The sequence below is a fragment of the Chionomys nivalis genome, chromosome 4 (assembly GCF_950005125.1).
Source record: "Chionomys nivalis chromosome 4, mChiNiv1.1, whole genome shotgun sequence".
In the NCBI taxonomy this organism is placed as follows: Eukaryota; Metazoa; Chordata; class Mammalia; order Rodentia; family Cricetidae; genus Chionomys; species Chionomys nivalis.
The window spans coordinates 97,647,847-97,668,434 of NC_080089.1; the positions used below are offsets into that span (position 1 = coordinate 97,647,847).

The window sequence follows — 20,588 nt, forward strand, 5'->3', positions numbered from 1 at the left end:
TATTTAGGCCAGAAAGGGTGAGGACTTGTATAAAGAAGGGTTATCAGTAGAAAGGAAAGACTGGCTGTGCTGGCTAGTCTTATGTTATAGTGATATTTTATTTATGTTTAATAAATAAAGCTTGCCTGAAGACCAGAAAGTCAAACTAAGCCACTATAGGCCAGCCAGTTGTGTCACACATCTTTAATCTCAGGATTTGAGAGACAGAGGCAGATGGATCTCTGTGAGTTCAAGGCCACCCTAACCTACACAAGATCAATGCAGAAACAGATCCAGGTGGTGGTGACTCACACCCTTAATCCCAGGACTAGAGAGGAATATAAGGCAGGATGAGACAGGAACTCGCTTGATTTCAGTCTGAAGATTGCTGAGAGGTAAGAGCTCTGACTGGCTTGGCTGCTTTGCTTCTCTGATCTTCATGTTGAATTCCAGTATCTGTCTCTGGATTTTTATTATTTGTGCTACATTATGTCAACTTCACACACAAACTAGAGTTATCTAATAGGAGGGAACCTCAATGGAGAAGATGCCTCTATAAGATATAGCTGTAAAGTATTTTCTCAATTAGTGATCAGTAGGTAAACACCCAGTCCATGGCGGTGGTGTCACCCCTGGGGCTGGTGGTCTTGGGTTCTATAAGAAATCAAGCTGAGCAAGCTATGGGAAGCAAGCCAGTAAGCAGCACTCCTCCGTGGTATCTGTATCAGCTCCTGCCTCCAGGTTCCTGCTCTGTTTGACTTCTTGTCCTGATTTCCTTTAATGATGAACAGGAATGTGGAAGTGTAGCCAAATAAACCCTGTCCTCCCCTACTTGCTTTCTGGTCACGGTGTCTCATTGCAACAGCCCTAACTTAGACATTGGCCCTGATCTCCTAAATCAGCGACTCTCAACCTGTGATTTAACGGTCGCAAATTTAACAGTATTAAAATTATAGTTATGAAGTAGTAATGAAATAATTCCATGGTTGGGGTCACTACAACACGAGGAACCATATTAAAGGGTTACAGCATTAGGAAGGCTGGAGAAGCATTAGGAGAAGCACTGTCCTAAATGTTAGTGATTTAAGGAATGACACCTGGGGTTTAAACATAGATTACAGTGTTTGCCTATCAAGCACAAAGCCTTGGGTTCAGTCCCCAGCACTGCATACACCCAGTGCATAATCCCAGAACTTGGGAAATGGAAGCAGGGAAAGTCAGAAGGTCTAAGTCATCACTGGTTACCTAGTGAGCCCAATCTGGGCTACATGAGATGTTGCCACAAAACAAAACAATATCTAATAGCTGGCACCCAAACGTAGGGCAAGAATTTCCACATACAGCCTGAGAAAGCTTTATAAAAAAGGATTCTAGACAGATGAGAACAGAGTCAAGTGCAACTTCTTGGTAACCATCTTTACTCCAGTAGGCTCTGTTTGCTGGTGGTGAGTAGAGAGGCACGGCTCCTTTAAGAGAGGCTTCCTGACTCAGCCTCAGCAGCAAACACCACATGGCTCTTTTAAGAGGCCAGGCCACCAAACAAATGGTGTTTATGAGCAGCCAGCAGCATGCTTCTTGGTGGTGGTATTGACCTAGAAACTCCGCAGAGTTGTGACAATAAACACGGTTCCTGCCAATATTTACACCATGAAGCTAGACTCTCAGGAGGTCAAAGAATGGGGTGGAGCTAGTCACCAAAGCTGCAACTTTAATCCTAACCAGGCTGCTGAGCAGATTAAAGACTCTATGCTCAGAAAAATATAGAGATAAACAGTAAAGACAGATTCAGATGGAAAAAACCTTCTAAAATGGTTTACGGTCTCTTTAAAAATATATGTAGGCTTGGGAGAGAAAGAAAAATGATAGAGAAAGTCCTTAAAAAAAAGAAATAGAGTATCTGGGGATGGGGGTGCATGCCTTTAATCCCAGCACTTGGGAGGCAGAAGCAGGTGAATCTCTGTGAGTTTGAGGCCAGCCTGGTCTGCAGAGCGAGATCCAGGACAGTCAAAGATACACAGAGAAATCCTGTCTCAAAGAACCAAAAATTAAAACTAAAAGAAAGAGTAAAAAAAAAAGCCACATAAAGATGGAAAATACACAGAGAATATGGATCCTGTATGTTACTGTATTGTCTTTGAATTGTTTGACTGCTGAGGATGGAGCAACAGCTACTAAAAGCTACTATAATCAAATCAAAAGTTTATTTGATTATAGAAGTTGCTGGATTATTCCAAGCTATATATTTTGAAAATGCCTTGACTTCAAAATTTATGTCAAAAGAGGTTTTGCTTTTGTTTCCATAGGAAGTGAGAGGCTGTGGATTTATTCTGGATTAAGAAAAATAAGGTATGATCAAGGAAACCCCCTGAAAAGTCTTCAACGGGAATGGATGGCCCAGATGATCCAACGTTTCAGAGCACCTCTGTTGTAGTTTCCTCTGAGTTCTACATCCAGAACAGCCTCAAGACTGCTGACTGAAATGATCCAGCCCACAGAATACTTCAGTCAGGACTTCATCATAATCCTAAATTTTCTTTTGATCCCCATAAGATTATCAGTGCCCCAACCAGTAGGAAGTAGCTTAGAAAACTATGCCCACACTCCCCAAAAGTAGATTATGGATATTTGTCTTTGTGTTGGTTACAAGTTTTTGTAGATAATAGTCAGAAAAAAGCTTAACAAAGGAGATTAAATTCAGAGTTCTTGTTTTGAAAAGAAAAAAGGGGAAATGATGTGGGATAATGCTCATGTACATTTTAAAGATTTGTCACTTGTATTAACTAATAAAATGCTGATTGACCAGTAGCTAGGCAGAAAGTATAGGTGGGGTGAACAGACTAAGAGAATTCTGGGAAGAAGAAATGCAGAGAGTCTCTAGTCAGATGCAGAGGAAGAAAGATGAGATCTCAGATGCCTCACTGAGAAAAGGTACCAACCCATGTGGCTAAACATAGATAAGAATTATGGGTTAATTTAAGTTGTAAGAGCTAGTTAATAATAAGCCTGAGATAAGAGGCCAAATTGTTTATAATTAATATAAGCCTCTGTGTGTGTCCTTGGGACTGAATGGCTGTAAAACCTGACAAGATAGAAGCTTCCATCTACAAATAGCATCCAAGGAGGGGATTTAAAGAAAAAGTTGGGTTTGAATTTGAGATTATTTATCAGAATATTAAAAGTCAAGAATATTTTATAAGTAATCTAGTCTTTTGTTCTTTGACTGCAGTTCTCAAAAAAAGTGATGGTTAATATTTGTAAGAATTTAGTGATTTTGATAAATCAATCAGATATAATTTTCCACTCTATTATTTAAGACTGTAACTATATTTTTCTTTTTTACCTTTATTCTGGTGTGTGCGTATGTGTGTGAATGGTGCATTCACAGGGATGTGCAGGTACACGTGCATGTGTGCTGTGGTGTTTAAAGGACATTCATTTTCTACCTCTTTACCTCTTCACTTTATTTATTTATTTTTTTAAAATAGGGCCTGTCATTGAACCTCAAGCTTTAAGTTTCTGCAAGGCTGAATGGCCAATGAGTCCTCGGATCTTCCTGTTTCTATATCTCATAATGTTTGGGTTACAGGTTCACACAGCCATGCCTGTCCTTTTATGTGGGTCCTAGGATTTGAACTCAAGTCCTTCTAATTGCACTCTTATCCACAGAACCACCTCTCCAGCCTGCAGATGTACTTTTCTTGTGACACACATAGTTCTGCCCATAAAGGAGAGTCTTTATTTACTTATTGTTATTGGATTTAAATCCCAAGTCTCTACTTTTATAGGTAAAACTAAGAAAGAAACTGTCAAATTAGTAGCTACTTAAAAAGTATCTCTGCAGATTTGATTTACTGTTTAAAGATGCATTTTTTTAAAATTATGTGTATGGGGTTTTTGTCTGTATGTACCACATGCATGCTTGCCGCCTGAGGAGGCCAGAAAAGGGCTCTGGATACCCAGGAACTAGAATACAGACTGCTGTGACTGTAAGTCACCAAGTGCTGGAAATCAAACCACGGTCATCTAAAGAAGCAGTCTCTAGCCCTCTTACCCCCTACTCTTGAGATAGGTTCTTACTAGGTAGCCCTGGCTAGCTTAGAACTAGCTATGCAGACTAGGCTGGCTTCAAACTCACAGATCTGTTTGCCTCTGCCTCCACAGTGCTGCTATTAAAGGAATTTGTCACCACCCATGTCATTACTTAAAGGCAAAAAAGACAAAGGTTTGTGGGTATAATTAGTAATGAATCATAGAATTTTCCTTTTTGAACTATATGACACAAGGAAAATGAATAAGATATTAAGATAAATACCTTTTATAAGGACCACACAATTCTTTGCTAGTCTCAGAATGACTGCTCACATACTTACTTTTTCCACATGGCAATGAATGACTGTGCTGTCACAAATCCAGTCTTCTCTCCTCCTGCAGCCCTGAACATGGGGGCTTTCCAATAGAGTGGACAGCCACAGACCTGCAAACAAAAACATACAGAGTAAGCTAAGAGAAGGGATGACATGCCAAGAGAAGAGACATGAACTTTTACCTGTCATGCAACAGTGGATAGAAGGGCTATTGGGGTCAATGAGAGAGAGGGAAGGGAACTGGAGGGAGAGCAGAACAATAGAGGGTTGCATGTTCAGTGCAGAAACTGGAAAGCTGTTTATCTTTTTCCTAATCAATTACCCCTCCCAACAGTAGCTGAAGAAAATCAGCATCTCTCCCTGCCACTTTTACATAATATATTTTTCTACCTTTTAGAAAGAAATGACTAAACTTCTGGTTATATATACCCTTCATTTCTTGAACAGAAAATGTAGTCACTTTTATTACCAGGTCATTTGCTATTAAAACACTCTAGTACCAACTTCCTTATTTCTCCTTGCATATTGTTATGAAACGCCAGGTTTACAAAACAACAAACAAAAAACTAAACTAGAAAAGGAACTGTAGAGATGGCTAACTGGCTAAGGAAGTACAATGCTCTAGCATGGGGCTAGAGAGCAACTCCCAGCACCTTTAAAGGTGGCCCACAACTGTCTATAACTCAAGCTCTAAGGTTATCTAATACCTCTGACTTCTAAGGGCACTTGTACCTAAATGCCTAAATGTGTCACACACACACACACACACACACACACACACACACGATTTGATAGTTTCCTCTTCTGAAAATTCTAGGTTGTGCAAGAAACAGCTATCAAATCTATTTAAGTGATTGTAATTCAAGTAAAAGATGAAAGGTAAGAAACAGAATGCTATCGTTCATTTATGTTTGAAGGTAACTATAATGCAAGTAACTATGCACTATGAAAATCTTAGTAAGAACTTAGAATAAAACTTCAAGACCCTAAAAAGCACCAGCTTATTTCTCCTAATAAAATGTTCTGCTTTTTAATTAAAAAGTATCCTTCAGAGTCCAGAGTGCTAACCATTACACTAGGTTTCGATCCTAATACATGAACTAGCTTTGTGGGAGCTTAGCCTGTTTGGATGATCACCTTCCTGGACCTAGATAGAAGTGGGAGGACCTTGGTCTTCCCGCAGGGCAGGGAATTTGTACTGCTCTTCAGTATCGAGAGGGAGGGGGAATGGAGTGGGGGGAGGAGAAGAGGAGTGGGGATAGGGGGAGGGAAGTGGAGGGAGGGGGCAATATTTGGGAGGAGGGGGAGGGGAATGGGAAATGGGGACAGGTGGAAATTTTAATTAAAAAAGAATAAAAATAATAATAAAAAAAGAAAAAAAACTATCCTTCAATACTATCCATTTACTCTTTTAAGAAAGAGTTCTTACTAAATTGCCAATTTTTTCTTAGAGGGAAAATTTATTTCCAATAATCAAGAACACATAAATATTAGTAGAGAAAGACTTCAAATCTTCCTATTTTTGTACACACAGAGAAAGGTTGTTTCCAGTCTAGGCTTTTGTGAAGGATGGGGGGGGGGTCACACCTTGTTAAAAGATAAAGATACTTTCCCTGCACAGCACTGTTCTGCAAAAGGAAGATTTTCCTTTGGAGGTTGACTAGATGTCTATCTACCTTGGGCTTAGGGGAAGTGTTTCTGGTATGAAATTCTGCACAGGAGCCTTAAGAATACCTAGCTGGACACTGTCTGTCCTGGGAGATCCCAAGACTGCTGCTAGTTCATGTTAGAGATGAAGATGTGGAAAGCAGGGTTCAAGCCAAGGGTGGTAAAAACAGAACAGACAGAAACAAGAGACTGTTGCCTGTAGGAACAATGAAGTTTATTCTACAAGTGAATAGAACTTAGGGTTTTTTGAGAACTAGTGTGGTGGTTCTAATAAAGCAATGGCTACTTGAATAGTCCTTCTATATTGGGAAGGTCATCCCCTTTGACTGAGAATGAAACCAGGAGAGACAAACACTGAGCAGCAAGTAAGGGCAGTGATACATAACTAGCCAGCCTGATCAGCAGAATCAACCCTGCCAGGAAATTCAGTGATATGTTGCAGGCTAGAGCGTCTTACAACCAGAATTTAAGACTGCTTAAGTCCAGAGGATGAAAACTTCTACAGAGGTCAAGAATGAAAAATAGTATAGCTTAGCAGCCACGAGATTCTTGTCTATTACAGAAATTATGATTATTATGGTACATAGCTTAAAAATTAAGATACTTTGGGTAGGCAAACTGACAAATCCACCTCACCCAGTCCAAGTCCCTCTTTTCCTGTACAATGGGTTCTAAGGAAATGCTCCTAGGTAGCCTCAGTGACAGGTTATTGGCTGTGGGGGAGCCACAGATACAAAGTTAGGTTTAATTGTTAACCTGACAGTCTGGAGTCATGTGAGAAATAAGCCTTGATTAAAGAATTGCTTAAATCATATTGGTCAGTGGGCATGTCTGTGGGAGATTATCTTGATTATTAATTGATGAAGGAGGGTCCAGCCTACTGAGGATGGCACTATCCTTAGGCAAGTGATCTTGGATAGTTTAAGGAAGCTAGATGAACACTGACCACACAAGGAGACAGCAAGTAGTATTCTTCATGGTTCTTGCCTCTAAGTGCTTGCTTATTCCTGCCCCGAATAGTTCAATGATGAACTGTGACTTGGAAGTTTAAGCCAAATAAACCCTTCCTTACCCAAGTTGTTTCTGGGCAGAGCATTTTGTTACAGCAACAGGATATAAAGAAAAGTCAAACACAAGGGGCTTGCCAAAGAGTTTGAAACTCTAACCATGGGAATCAATCATGAATTTTTCAGAATTAGAAGAGCTCAAGAATCAGGAGAGTCGCCAACTTCAGCTGAAGCCCTCCCAGGAGATGCATGCTTATCACCTTTTCTAGGGCAACTTTTTTTTCCTTACGTGAACAGTGTGCATTTGGTGTCATATATATACAATAAAGATTTATATATTGTATACATATATAAGTGTGTGTATATAACATGCAGTTATTTGGTGCATCATCAACTTCAAACCAAGTTAGAAGAGATAAAGATGTCCAGTACATATTACTAAAAAGAAAAAAATAGTGAGAAGATACAACAGTTCTAAATATATATGCACCAAAGGTTGGTGCTCACCATTTTGTAAACAAATATTAATGGATATAAAATGTCTCATAAGCCTTGGCATAATAATAGTGAATTATTTGACATATATGTAAGACATACAAACTAAAAATAAACAGAAACTTTACTTAAACTACACTTTTAGATGAAAGGTATATCCCATGCAGTATATAAGAGAAATGCGTCCCCTGCCTCTAGCATCTGTCAAAAGCCTAGAGTTCTCTAGGGTTACACAGGCACCATGAACCCTTCCCATCTCCAGTGCAAGGGCCATGTCATGCCTAGAAGATAGTGTTTATTGTCCTCCCCCATCACCCGACTCTTACACTCTTTCTGCCCTTTTCCCTTAATGTTCCTTGAGCCTTGGAAGAACTAATACAGTTATAGATACTACATAGTTGTGTAATCAACAGTATTGTAGGGCAACTTCTATTACTAAACAACTTTCATTCCCTTGGGTTAAGATCTTTTCTCCCAAACCAACTACTGCTATTCTTCTAAAGGAATATATCAATAAAATGATTCATAATGACATATTGCTGTACCCACAGATCAGTGTATCACTCAACCCTCATCAAGGAAGTTTCTTGCAGTAGATGGGAATTAATACTAGCAGACAATGTGCAGAGAGTGAGAGACTTTGGAACACTCAGTTCTAAAGGGGATGTCTTCATCAAAGCACTCCTCAAGGCTCAGGGATCTATATAGGGGAGAGAATAGAAAGATTTTAAGAGACAGAGGTGATGGATGACTTCAAGGGAACAGGGTCTCTAGACACAACAGAACTGATGCACATCTGAACTCACAGAAGCTGTGTCAACACACACAAGACCTGTACACGATCAAGCCAGATGGGGTCCCAGTAATGAGAGGGGAAGTAGACACAGGATCCCACCCCTAACTAAGAAACTATTTGCAACTAATACCTGCTGGCAATGGAAAACCAGTTTTCTTCAATGTCACTGGGTATATCAACCACACTTCACGGCAAGCCCTATTCCCAGGAGTAGTTGGTCAACACAAAATGAACGCCATTGTTTTTGTGGTGGGAATTTTGTTTCTTTTTATCATTTTTTTGTCTTATTGGTCTTTTGGTTGTTTGTTTTGGTTTTTGTTGTGTATGTATATATGCATGTATTTATTTCAAAGAGAGAGAGTGCACACATATAATGTTGGGGGTGGTATTTGGGAGGAGTTGGAGGAGGGAAAACATTATTAAAATATATTGCATGAAAAATAATTTTAAGTAAAAAATACAGAGTAGAAAAAAAACCTGATTTACTAGCTGAAAATAATGAGACAGAAAGGCATCAAACAGTCCTGTCTGTAAATAATGGGAGAAAGAAAAATATCTTCTCCAGATGACTGCTGTTAAAGCACAGGTCTGCAAATTGAGGAGGGAAAGGAGTTTTCCTCCCTATAACTGCTGTTAAAGTGCAGATATGTCAGTTCAAAAGGAATAGTATAAGTTACCAAGACATTAAGACATGAACTCATTATGATTCAAAGGCAAAACCCCAAAGATAAAATTTAACAATGAAAATGCTTTGAAATAGATTAGAAAAGGTCATCCTTTTCTCATAGTACCTGAGTACCCGAGTGTTAGTGGCAGGAAGGTATCAGGTCCTAGCAGACAACTGTCAAAGGGAAAAAATGGATAATGTAATGATGGCCAGGCTCTGGACCTATACTATGGTATTTTAAGGAAACACATGGTTGGCTGCATTTGTTGAAAGTAAATGAATTAGGGTAAAGGGAGCCAGTCGATCAGTAAGAATCTGGAAAGTAAGTGACATAAATCTGAGAGCACCTAGTGGGGTTTTTAGTAACACAGGAGAGAATTAACCAGTATGAAGACTCATTTTTTTTAAGGAAGAAAATGGGTGACAAGTGATATAGAAAATATATTTGGGAAACAGCTTTAGAAGAAGCAAGAATAATAATGTGGTAATTAAAGAAAACTCGACTAACACCTATAGTTTAATCTAAGAATGGCCCCCAAACAAAAAGCAAGGTGGTTCTGATATACACAGGGATTATTTGATATTTTTCATGTTCTTTCAGTATTTTAAAGTGGTTTCAAGGCTATTATTTCATTGGGCATTCACATGATTTCCCATGTATAAGAGAGTAGGTGTCTTTATTTTTATGCTACTTTGTAGAAGAGAGATGTAAGTACAAAGGTGCTCCCCTATAAGTCACGGACATAATTAGTCCAGATGGTGCTATACTCTCCAGAAGAGAGAAGCTGGAGGGCTCTGCATGTCAGATAAGAGTTTTATTCTTTTCTTCAATGTTAATGGTGGCTTGTCTCTGACAAACGCTTCTTCCTATTGCTCAGTTTCCATGCCTACACTACCCTGTTAGCTTTATTTTCTATTCACTTTTTCCCCATCGTCACTTGAAGGCATGTGAAAAAATTATAAAGTACACACTAAAAATTTAACCAGACATTAGTGGACATTAACTTCTCTGTGGCTGTGTGAGGTCTAAGATGAGCAGGCTAAACTATACCAACAGAGGCTGATTTTATAAAAATGGTTTTTTATGCACTTAAAAAACTGACTCCTGTCTTTATAGCTACACTTAAGCGTACCAAGAGGGGCTTACAAGCACAAGCTGGTCTTCCAAATGTTTTTTATAAACTTCAAGAATTCATAAACATTCGTTTACTGCTCAACACTCTTCTCCCTCCCTGTTCCTTAATGGCAGCCTCTCTTCTCCCTTTTCTACATTACCCTGCTGCAAGACAATGGGCAGTAAGTGCTAGAGACAGAGTTGACTACCTCATGGCAAAAAGAAGACACTTAGTAAAGAATGTTGAAATAAAGATAATTTAGTTAAGTGTTGAGAAACTAGAGCCAAGTAAAAGCTAAGTTAAGTAAAATTAGGTAGCTGGAAGATACAAACAAATTTTTAAAATTAAGTGGTTTGAGAATAAAGAGGCAGGTCTGGAGAGCTGGCTCTGTGGCAAAGCAACAAACTGCTCTTTCAGAGGACCTGTTTGGTTGCCAGCACCCACATCAGCTGCTTAAAACCCCCTGTAACTCCAGCTTTGGTAGACTGCTGCCCCACTTCTTTCAGTTTTTGTGGGTGCACGTGCATGCGTGCACGCGCGCACACACACACACACACACACCAAACAAATAAAATAAATACTAAAGAATGAAGAGGCAAAATTAAATAAAATTAGCTGATAAAGCATAAAAAATAAAACAAGTTCAAATCCAGCTTGGCCTATAGCTATCTCAATGAACAAAAAATATATAAGCAAAACAAATGAAAATAATCATAACCTTCATTTTTGAGACAAGATTTTGCTTTGTAGCTTACATTGGATTTGAAGTCAAGATTGTCTCATTCAAACTTCCTGAATGGTGGGATCACAGGCATGTGCTATCATGTCTTGCTCAAAATAAATTTTTTTGTTTCGTTTTGTTTTTTGGATTTTTGAGACAGGGTTTCTCCGTAGCTTTTTGGTTCCTGTCCTGGAACTAGCTCTTGTGGACTAGGCTGGCCTCGAACTCACAGAGATCCGCCTGCCTCTGCCTCCCGAGTGCTGGGATTAAAGGCGTGCGCCACCACCGCCCGGCTTCAAAATAATTTTTAAGTAAAAATATACATATACCCTCATTTTATATGCAATTGTAGTTTTAACTCTTTAACAGAATGGACAGGATATCTTGCTATCTAAGCTGACAGTTAATGTCTAGGAACAATTAACACAAAGATTTGGCTTCTCAGAACAAAATTTTGGGTTATCATCAAATTAATCTCTCTCTACACACATACATATATAAAATGGCTACTATGTCACATAAACAATAAATAGTTAACTAAATGCTTAGGAAAAGAATAGTCTTGTTTTTATAATTCCTCCAGTGTTGGCTTCAACACAGGCAACTCTCCATGATACCACGTATGGATTGATCTTCACTTTGTATAGCTGGTAAAGTCCTTCCTTAGGTTTCTACCACCAAAGGATCCTTCCCTGCCTTCACTATAATCTGTCTTTATGTCCTTTGACTAATATGGGCTCAATAGGCATTCTACTTTCCTCTCATTGCATCTGTGGAGGGATAGCAGGACAGTTAGTTATGGAGCAGGACAGTGCTACTGAAGTACCAGGGTGCGAGGGCCATATCAGTAGGCTGTGAGGAACAGGGTAACAGGCTTAAGGGGTTGGGAATATTCAGAAGAACAGGGAAATCCCAGGAATCTTTGTTTATAACAGGATAGGCTGCAGGCCTGTGGCTGTGAGGTACTCATCGCTGGGATAGGTTTTTGTATTAGTTACTTTTTTATTGCTGTGATATAAAACACCATGGCCATGACAACTCACAGGAAAAATTTATTTAGGCTTATGGTTCCAGAGGAATAAGGGTCCATGATGGTAGAGTGGATGCATGATGGCTAGGGTAGGAAGTGGAGAATATATATCTTGAACCTCAAGCAAGAAGTAGAGAGAGTCAACTAGGAATGATGCAAGGGTTTATACTCTTGAGACTCACCTCCAATGACATACTTCCTCCAACAAGATCACATCTCTAAACCTTCTAAACAGCTTCATCAATTGGAGACTAAGTATATTCAAATGCCCAAGACTATGGGGGACATCTTATTCAAACCACCATAGTCGCTAGACATGGGTCCCCTAGCCCCATAAGAGATAATTTCTCCTTATCTGCCCATTTGAAGCATTCCAGGAAAATTAACTCTCTTATAAATTGCGCATGCCTTTAATCCCAGCACTCAGGAGGCAGAGGCAGGTGAATCTCTGTGAGTTCGAGACCAGCCTGGTCTACAAGAGCTAGTTCCAGGACAGGCTCCAAAGCCACAGAGAAACCCTGTCTCGAAAAACCAAAACCAAAACCAAACAAACAAACAAACAAAAAAAAACAAAAAACAACCATTTGGCACTTATGCGGTGAACATCTGATAAAAAAATTCTGAGAGATTCTAATAAATTTAATTATGAAGACCAGTGTGTGTTTATGTTTTACAAATAAGCTCTGTTTATTTAAAAACTTTTTGACTGTTAACTGAGCTAATCCAGATGACCCTCCTGCCCCAAACCTATCCCTGCTTTGCACTCTCCTGTCCTCCTTATCTATAGCCAGTGTATGATGTGGGATTCACCTCTGTATGCTGTGAATAAAGAAGCGGCTTTTGGCCAATAGCTTAACAGAATACAGCCAGGCTGGAAAAGATATATAGAGAGAATAGGTGGAGTCAGTGAGACATCATGTAGCCACTAAAGGAGACAGACACCAGAACTTTGCTGGGTAAGCCACAGCCACATGGCGACACACAGATTAATAGAAATGGGATAATTTAAGATATAAGGGCTAGCTAGAAATATGTATAAGATAATAGGTCAAGCAATGTTTTAATTAATACAGTTTCTGTGTGCTTAGTTTGGGTCTGGGCAGCCAGGAAACAAACAAACAGCCTCTATGAACAGAATGGCATGCCAACATGGTTTGAAATGTTTGGGGCTGATGCCTGCCACCTACTTTGGGTCTGGATGCTTTTGTGCCCACTCAGAGTCGGGAGGTAAATAGCTGAGACCATGCCCGCAGCTCACTGTTCCCTGTCTGGGCAGGCAGCAGAATCAGGTCAGCCAGGAGTGCACAGGCAGGAGAGCATGGCGGATTCCCATCGCCATACACAGAGATACTTCCAGGCAGGCCACGCAGTACACTGCATAGCAGATTTAGCATTTACTCAGATAAAAAGGGCTTATGTGTTGCACACTTCTCAGAGTTAAAGTGGTGAGTGTGGTTCCTACCTGGCGGTCTCAGAGCTGGCGGTAATTGTACCTCTGCCTTATTGAAAGACAGAAAGAGGTGGAGCCAGCACCCAGGGTTGCCGCAACCACACTGCTTACCATTTTAAAGCACTCCTGGTCAGAAATAATTACAGATATGCAATAAAGACAGATTCAGACAGAAACAAACCTCTGAATGGGTCACATTGTGTTTAAAAAATGTACGTAGGCTTATGAGAGAGAGGGAAAAAGAGTACAGAAAAAAATAAAACAAAGTTTTTAAAGAGACAGAGTACAGACAGTCATAGATTAAAGGAGATAATAATAATAATAATAAGCCACATCAAGATGAAAAATACACAGAGAATCTGGATTATATATATTATGTTTTCTTTGAATTTTTTGACAGTGAATGAACTAAGTACAGAGAGACATTTCATTGTACAGGCTGCTAAGCTAAACCAATATATATATTTTAAAGGTATCATGACTTCAAAATTTGAGTCTAAGGATATGTTGTTTTGGAAAAGAGGTTCTGCTTTGTTTTCCACAGAAGATGGAAACCTGTGGATTCCTTCCAGGTTAATGTGAAGTAGTTTGGAGAGAAATATGCCCAAATTCCCAAATATTGTTTATAAATGTTTTTTTTTTTTTTTACATTTAAAGGGTATGCTATAGAGATGGATACTTTGCATTGGCATGAATCTTGGTTTATTTATTTATTTATTTATTTTGGTTTTTCGAGACAGGGTTTCTCTGTGGCTTTGGAGCCTGTCCTGGAACTAGCTCTGTAGACCAGGTTGGTCTCGAACTCACAGAGATCCGCCTGCCTCTGCCTCCCGAGTGCTGGGATTAAAGGCGTGCGCCACCAGAATCTTGGTTTATTGATACAAATTTAAGATCAATTATGTTATATATTTCTGCTCTTGATTAACATATTGTGTTTGTGCAACTCTAGAAAACCTAACATAACTACAAGCTTGACTATTATAGATGTATAATTAAGAAATATAGGTTAATAGAGAGTCATCTATAATAGTCAAGCTTAGTCATCTATAATAGTCAAGCTTGTAGTTATGTTAGGTTTTCTAGATGTACAGGGATGTATTTCAGATAGATATTCTTCAGATCTTTCAGAGATCTTCAGAATATGGCATTTAAAATGTTTTAAGAACTTAGGACTTTTCATGACAATGAGACACATCTGCTCCTGCCAGCACCAATCTACTTCAAGAGGATGATGGGCATCAAAGAGGCTCCTTATGGCGTTTGCTAGCCATCTGGGCAAGAAACTGTTCTTGCCTGGACTGCTTGATGTTATGCTGCATGAACTGGACATGATGGACCCACAGAAAAGTGACTGATGAACTTGCCTAAAGGTAAGATGGTCCTTCTGGGTTCCTGCTTCATGAAAGAGTCTGCCAGACATTCTGAAGGACACAGAAGAAAGTGACTGACAAACTTCTAATATAGGTAGAACTGTCTTTGAAATTTCCTGCTTCATGGAAAAGCCTGCCAGATACTATGGGCCTATGTGCTGAGAATTGAAAGCCACATTACAGAAGAACTTTGGGTGACTGTCCAGGTAGCAAGATGTCTCTGTCAACTCTAAGAGTTTTGGAAGTTGCTTACAATGCGCTTCCTGTTTACTTAGGTAATATTATATCCTTCTGGAGTCTTTGATGGAGTTGAAGAATAGACAGCTATAGTTATAGTTTTCCTTAGTTATGATATAAGATAAAGTAGATATAAATATTGTAACTGTAATTCTTGCTTGATAACTGTTTTGTTATATGTAATTTTACTATGTTAAAGTAAAAACCTTCCTTTTTATTTAGACAGAAAAGTGGAGGTGATGTGAGATTCCTCTCTGTATGCTGTGAATACCATTGGTTAATAAAGAAGCTGCTTTCGGTCAATGGCTTAACAATATAGTCAGGTTGGAAAAGATATATAGAGAGAGTAGGCAGAGTCAGTGAGATGCCATGTAGCTGCCAGAGGAGACAGATGCTGGAACTTTACCCGGGAAGCCATAGCCACATGGTGATACACAGACTAATAGAAATGGGTTAATTTACAATGTAAGAGTTAGCTAGAAATATGCATAAGCTAATAGGCCAAGCAGTGTTATAGTTAATTTAGTTTCAGTGTGATTATTTTGAGTGTGGGTGATCAGGAAACGAACAAGTGGCCTCTGCCAACAAGTGTACATCATTTCCCGGAATGTCTATAAAAATGCGTTTAGTTTTAATCTGGTAGACACTTTCTAACTGCTTCTAACTCGTCTTATGGTAGTTGCTGAACCTTGTCTCAGGACCTGGTCATATTTTTTTATTTTTCTGGTTAGCATCTGTAATGCTTCAAGACCCTTTCTTTACAGATACCCTGGTCTCTAGAGTTTTGGTTTAACAAATTGCTTCCAAATGAATATTTCACTCATTCTTGCTAAATTTTATGTTTCATGTTTAGATCTGTAGCTTTAGCCTACTCAGGGAATTTAGCATCTTCAGTCTATCATCTAATACACAACAGCTATCTCTCAGGATAGAAGGAAACCCAATGCCCTAGAAAGAGAACTTCTAATTTAGATGACCATTTATCTGATGTTGCCTTATTTGGTGCATGCTCATCTAGATAATGTAAATAGAAACAGCACCATGCTAGAAATGAGAGGAACTGTTTCCTCACATGAACTTGTTCTATGACTTCTGCTAAGTTCTTGTTGGACTACGTTCCTCATAGATAAAACAGTGCAAATAGGTAAGTTCTTATTTCTGTAATAGAAATTTTTATTAGAAACATCAAGTAATTTCTGACATGGGGAGAGGGTGAAGAAATAAGAAAAAATATTTTTCAGTTTTTTTTTAAAAAAAATCTCTCTAGTTGTGATCCATTTAACAGCAACACAGCTCAATAAGGTCAGTTAGGGAAGTGGGTGGAACATGATTAGAACGTACACTTTTGCAAACAGGATGAGAAGAAGGTCTTTAAAGTAGATGCTGGATAAACTGGTAGGAAAAGAAATCCATCATGAAGGAGAGAGAGGACAGTATAATCTACCTACACTCATGAGCAGGCAAGAGAGCCTGGCTCATGCACCAAACAGGCATTAGACAATTTTAGAAAGTATCCCTGGTATCTGACTCTGGAGGCAATGAAATTCAAAGAGGAGAAGGCAGGGCTTTATCTCAAAGAATAAAAGTTTACAAATTAAAAAAAATTATTCCTTCTACATGAAAGTATAAATGGATTCTCAGGCATTCCTTGATCTCCTTCTTACTTCCATGTGCCTCTCAGGCCACTATAACCTTTAGCCTCTTAAAGTACAGCCTGGTAAAAGTGCTAAATTAAATTCTCAGGTTAGTCTAGTCTACAAAATGGGTTCAAGGTCAGTCAAGGTTAAAAAAAATTCTATGAAGTAGGACCACAGATGTATTAGGATTAAATAATTTTTCCTCATAAGAAGACCAAAACCAAAATCTGTCTTTAAAGTCAGAGCAAAGAGGCAGGGAAGAGGGACACTGTTGGCACTGCTAGCAAAAGGGAATCATTCACTCAACAATTATATTACCTTTGCAATTTTTCCCATTTCATAAATATCTGCTTTCTGATCTTCAATATCCATGAAAGCAGTTTCAACTCTGCTTAGGATCTGTTCATAGTTACTGCAGGTGTCTGGGAGTCCTTCAGGGAAGTAGAATTGTGGAATGTTTATGGACAACGGTGCAGTCACAGCATCATTCACACGAGGAGTAGGGGAGGCAGGCTGGGGACTACTTGGAAGGGCAGCTGCAGATGGAAGTGGTGATGCAGACTTCTTTTCTGGTTTATTTTGAATCTGGAAGAAAAATGTGATTATAAGATACAAAATTCTAAGCAGTATATATTTTTCAAGAGTCCTCATTAGCAATAAAAAGTTGTATGTAAATACAAGAATGTGCAAATAGACATGCTTTAGAGTATTCTAGAGGACAGTAATCATGCTTCTAGGGAATGTTTTACATATTAAAAATTAACATTTTTACCATTCTAGATTTATGGTTTAAAAATCCTACAGTAAATTTTTCCATCTATCAGTTACCAAGTATTTCAAGATAATCAAAGAACAATATCAGCTAGAACAGTATCAGTGTATTCTTCTTGCTGTTGTTAGAACAACTAAGTAAAATAAACCCTTTTATCTTTGGGTTTTTAAAACCATTTCATAAAAACCAACTACTTATAGTACAGCTAAGTAAATACACACAAAAAAGTTACTGGAGGCTGGGCGATGGTGGCGCACGCCTTTAATCCCAGCACTCGGGAGGCAGAGGCAGGCGGATCTCTGTGAGTTTGAGACCAGCCTGGTCTACAGAGCTAGTTCCAGGACAGGCTTCAAAGCCACAGAGAAACCCTGTCTTGAAAAACCAAAAGAAAAAAAAAGTTACTGGAATGCTTGGTAAAAAATTTTGCTTTTGTTTTTTGAGACAGGGTTTCACTGTGTAGCCCTTACTGTCCTGAGACTTATTCTGTAGACCAGGCTGTCCTGGAGCTCAGAGATCTACCTGCCTTTGCCTCTCAAGTGCTGAGATTAAAGGTGTGTGTCACCCTGCCACCAACCCTTAACTCTGGCTACAAACTTTTTTTTCCTTTCAGAAAAAAATATATAGTGAAATTGTCACAGCACAAATAAAGTCATAATAGGACAGAGAACACTCTGAAGGCTGGTTTGGCCACCCATAATCATTAAAAGTGGCTGACCCCTAACAATATGTACAAAAAATAGAGAGCATACATCAAAAATATAAATTTTCCCTTTGAAATATCTTTAAGAAAAAAAAACAAGGCCTTGGAAGTTTTGGTTCTTTTTTGTTGCTCCTCTGTTGTAAATTCATGCTGTGGTTTTGGTGGGAAGGTAAAAAGTACATGTCATCTGTAGGTGGCACTGCCCAAAAGGCAGGAGAGCCTGTTCTACTCAAAGGTGACCACATTTAAACTCTGGTAGCCTTAAGCTTAGCTTTCCCTTTCTGCTGTCTAGTCATCCTCAATGACCTTCTGCTTTTTGGTGTCAACATCATTATCCCCTTTATCTTCAGCTACATGCTTGCTCACAGGACTCTCAGTTTCCTCATCTTTATTTCCATCCTCTGCCTTGCCATCATCTTCTTCCTCTTCTTCATCTATACTTTCTTTACTAGTATTCCCATTGGCAGGTGCACCTCTTCCATTCACTGCTTCCTCCACAACTTCCTTCATTTTCTTCAAGTCTTTGTCTGTGGACTCAGAGCTGGTGTCCACGGACACATATGACATGGTGGGGCATGCCGGTGATACAACATAGTAGGTGAGGCTTTGGTGGGAAGCTGTGGCAGCAGCCAGCTAAGTCCAGCAGGCAGAGAAGGTGGCTTCAGTGAGCACAGAGCAGACCCAGGGACAGTGCAAAGATGGCTTTTTGGAACAGTCAGTGCAGTTAAGGTGTATTCTTAATCTGCTGGAACTTTGCTAGTTAGGCTCTTTTAGAAAACTGTTCTTGGGCCAGCTGGTGGTGGCCTTTAATCCTAGCACCCAGGAGGCAGAGGCAGGCAGATCTCTGTGAGTTCGAGGCCAGCCTGGTCTACAAGAGCTAGTTTTAGGAGAGGCTCCAAAGCTACAGAGAAAAAAAAAAACTGTTCTTGGTCTTTTTGTGAATTTCCAGCCCTCCACCAAATGGAAGAAATGATAATTTCTTTAAAAATATACATCTAATATCTGTACTGGTGGTATGGTGGTGACCATACTGCCTTCTAAAATGTATAGAATTGGGGCTGGGTATGTAGAGTTCTTGACTATCTCCCATACACGAGGCACTGGATTCAATACCCAGTACTTTATAAAACCAGGTGTGGTGTACAAGCTTGTCGTTCTGGCACTTAGAAGCAGCTAAAGGCCATCGTCTGCTCTGGAGGCCAGCCTGGGCTTCAAGAGACTCTTTCTTAAAAAAGAAGATATACATATTGAAATGTATCTGGGATATGGGATATTTTAAATGTCTTTTCTAGTTTGACTTTACCAAAGTAGAATTACTGACAGTATTTGACAAGCACTTCAGAAAACTTCTGGCTGATTTGTTTGCCACTGACCCTGATATAGCGGGTTATTTTCCCTAAGATAAAAATTTAACTCATTTGGTATCCTCTAATAGGCAAGAACCATGGTTGATAGCTTCATCATTACCAGTCTTGATAGTTAATTAAATGTTAATTTATAGTTTATATCTTTCCTTTTCCCAAAAAGTACCTGTTGTAGTGTGCTCCATGGGATATTAGAAGGGAAAGGGAAAAGAGGCGTGGTAAGGCATCAGAGAACTTGGTACTCAGGATCGAGGAAAAGGTCAAGGGAGGTGTACCATCATTCAGATAGGAGGGCTTTTTTTGGCTTTTGGGTTTTTTGTTTTTTCCTTCTCTCAATTTTTTTTTTTTTGAGATAGGGTTTCAATGTAGACTAAGCTGGGCTTGAACTCTTAACTATATAAACTACAAAGTCAAGGTTGACCTTGTACTCAGTATTCTCCTGCCCCCATCACTCAAGTGTTGGGATTACAGCAGTATGCTATCATGTGCAGTTTTTTTAAAAGATTTATTTTTAATGTGTATGAGTGTTTGCCTGAATGTATTTCTGTGCACCACGTACATGCTTGGTGCTGTGGAGGTTGGAAGAGGGCTTTAGATCCACAGGGACTGGAGTTATAGATGGTTGTGAGCTGCCATGTGTATATTAGGAATCTAACCTATGTCCTCTGTAAGAGCAGCAAGTGCTCCTACTGCTGAGCCATCTCGCCAAACCCACATGTACCGCTTTTTAGGAGTTTATTTTTAGCAATGAAGACTAAATTCAATTCTAAGATTCCTAGCAGAAAAAAATAAAAAAGGTGCCTGGCATTGTTTGCGCGTGCCTTTAATTCTAGCACTTGAGAGGCAGAGGTAGGCAGATATCTGAGTTCTAGGCCAACCTGGTCTACAGATAAAGTTCCAGGACAGCCAGGGCTACACTGAGAAAGCCTGTCTCGAAAAACCAAAATAAATTAAAAAAAAAAAAGATTTCATGAAGGCTTATAGGGTTCTAAATTAACAAGAGTTCGAGCATGGCAATGTAGTAGATGCTACATAAAGTATGAAAGATAGACATAGTTATTGAGTAGTAGTTTTGAGGTAGTACTGGTAGGCAGGTTCTCTGCCACTGAGCTACCTCCCCAGACCTAACTAAGTTGTTTTTTTTTTGTTTTGTTTTTCGAGACAGAGTTTCTCTGTAGCTACGGAGCCTGTCCTGGAACTAGCTCTTGTAGACCAG

At 39.3% G+C, this 20,588-nt stretch overlaps 2 protein-coding genes across 4 annotated transcripts in view; both read right to left on the minus strand.

Annotated features, from left to right (window-relative positions):
- Ppp2r3a (protein phosphatase 2 regulatory subunit B''alpha) overlaps positions 1 to 20,588 on the minus strand; it is a 149,720-nt gene that overhangs the window by 64,922 nt on the left and 64,210 nt on the right. For all 3 annotated transcript variants that reach the window (XM_057768953.1, XM_057768952.1, XM_057768954.1), the window contains 2 exons: positions 16,855 to 17,121; positions 4,350 to 4,453 (listed from right to left, as the gene is read on the minus strand). In XM_057768953.1, coding sequence (XP_057624936.1) covers positions 4,350 to 4,453; positions 16,855 to 17,121 — 371 coding nt within the window. The remainder of the gene's footprint in view (positions 1 to 4,349; positions 4,454 to 16,854; positions 17,122 to 20,588) is intronic.
- On the minus strand, positions 18,297 to 18,575 carry LOC130873917 (prothymosin alpha-like). Its single transcript, XM_057768957.1, has one exon. It carries the CDS (start codon positions 18,573 to 18,575, stop codon positions 18,297 to 18,299), a length of 279 nt encoding a protein of 92 aa, XP_057624940.1.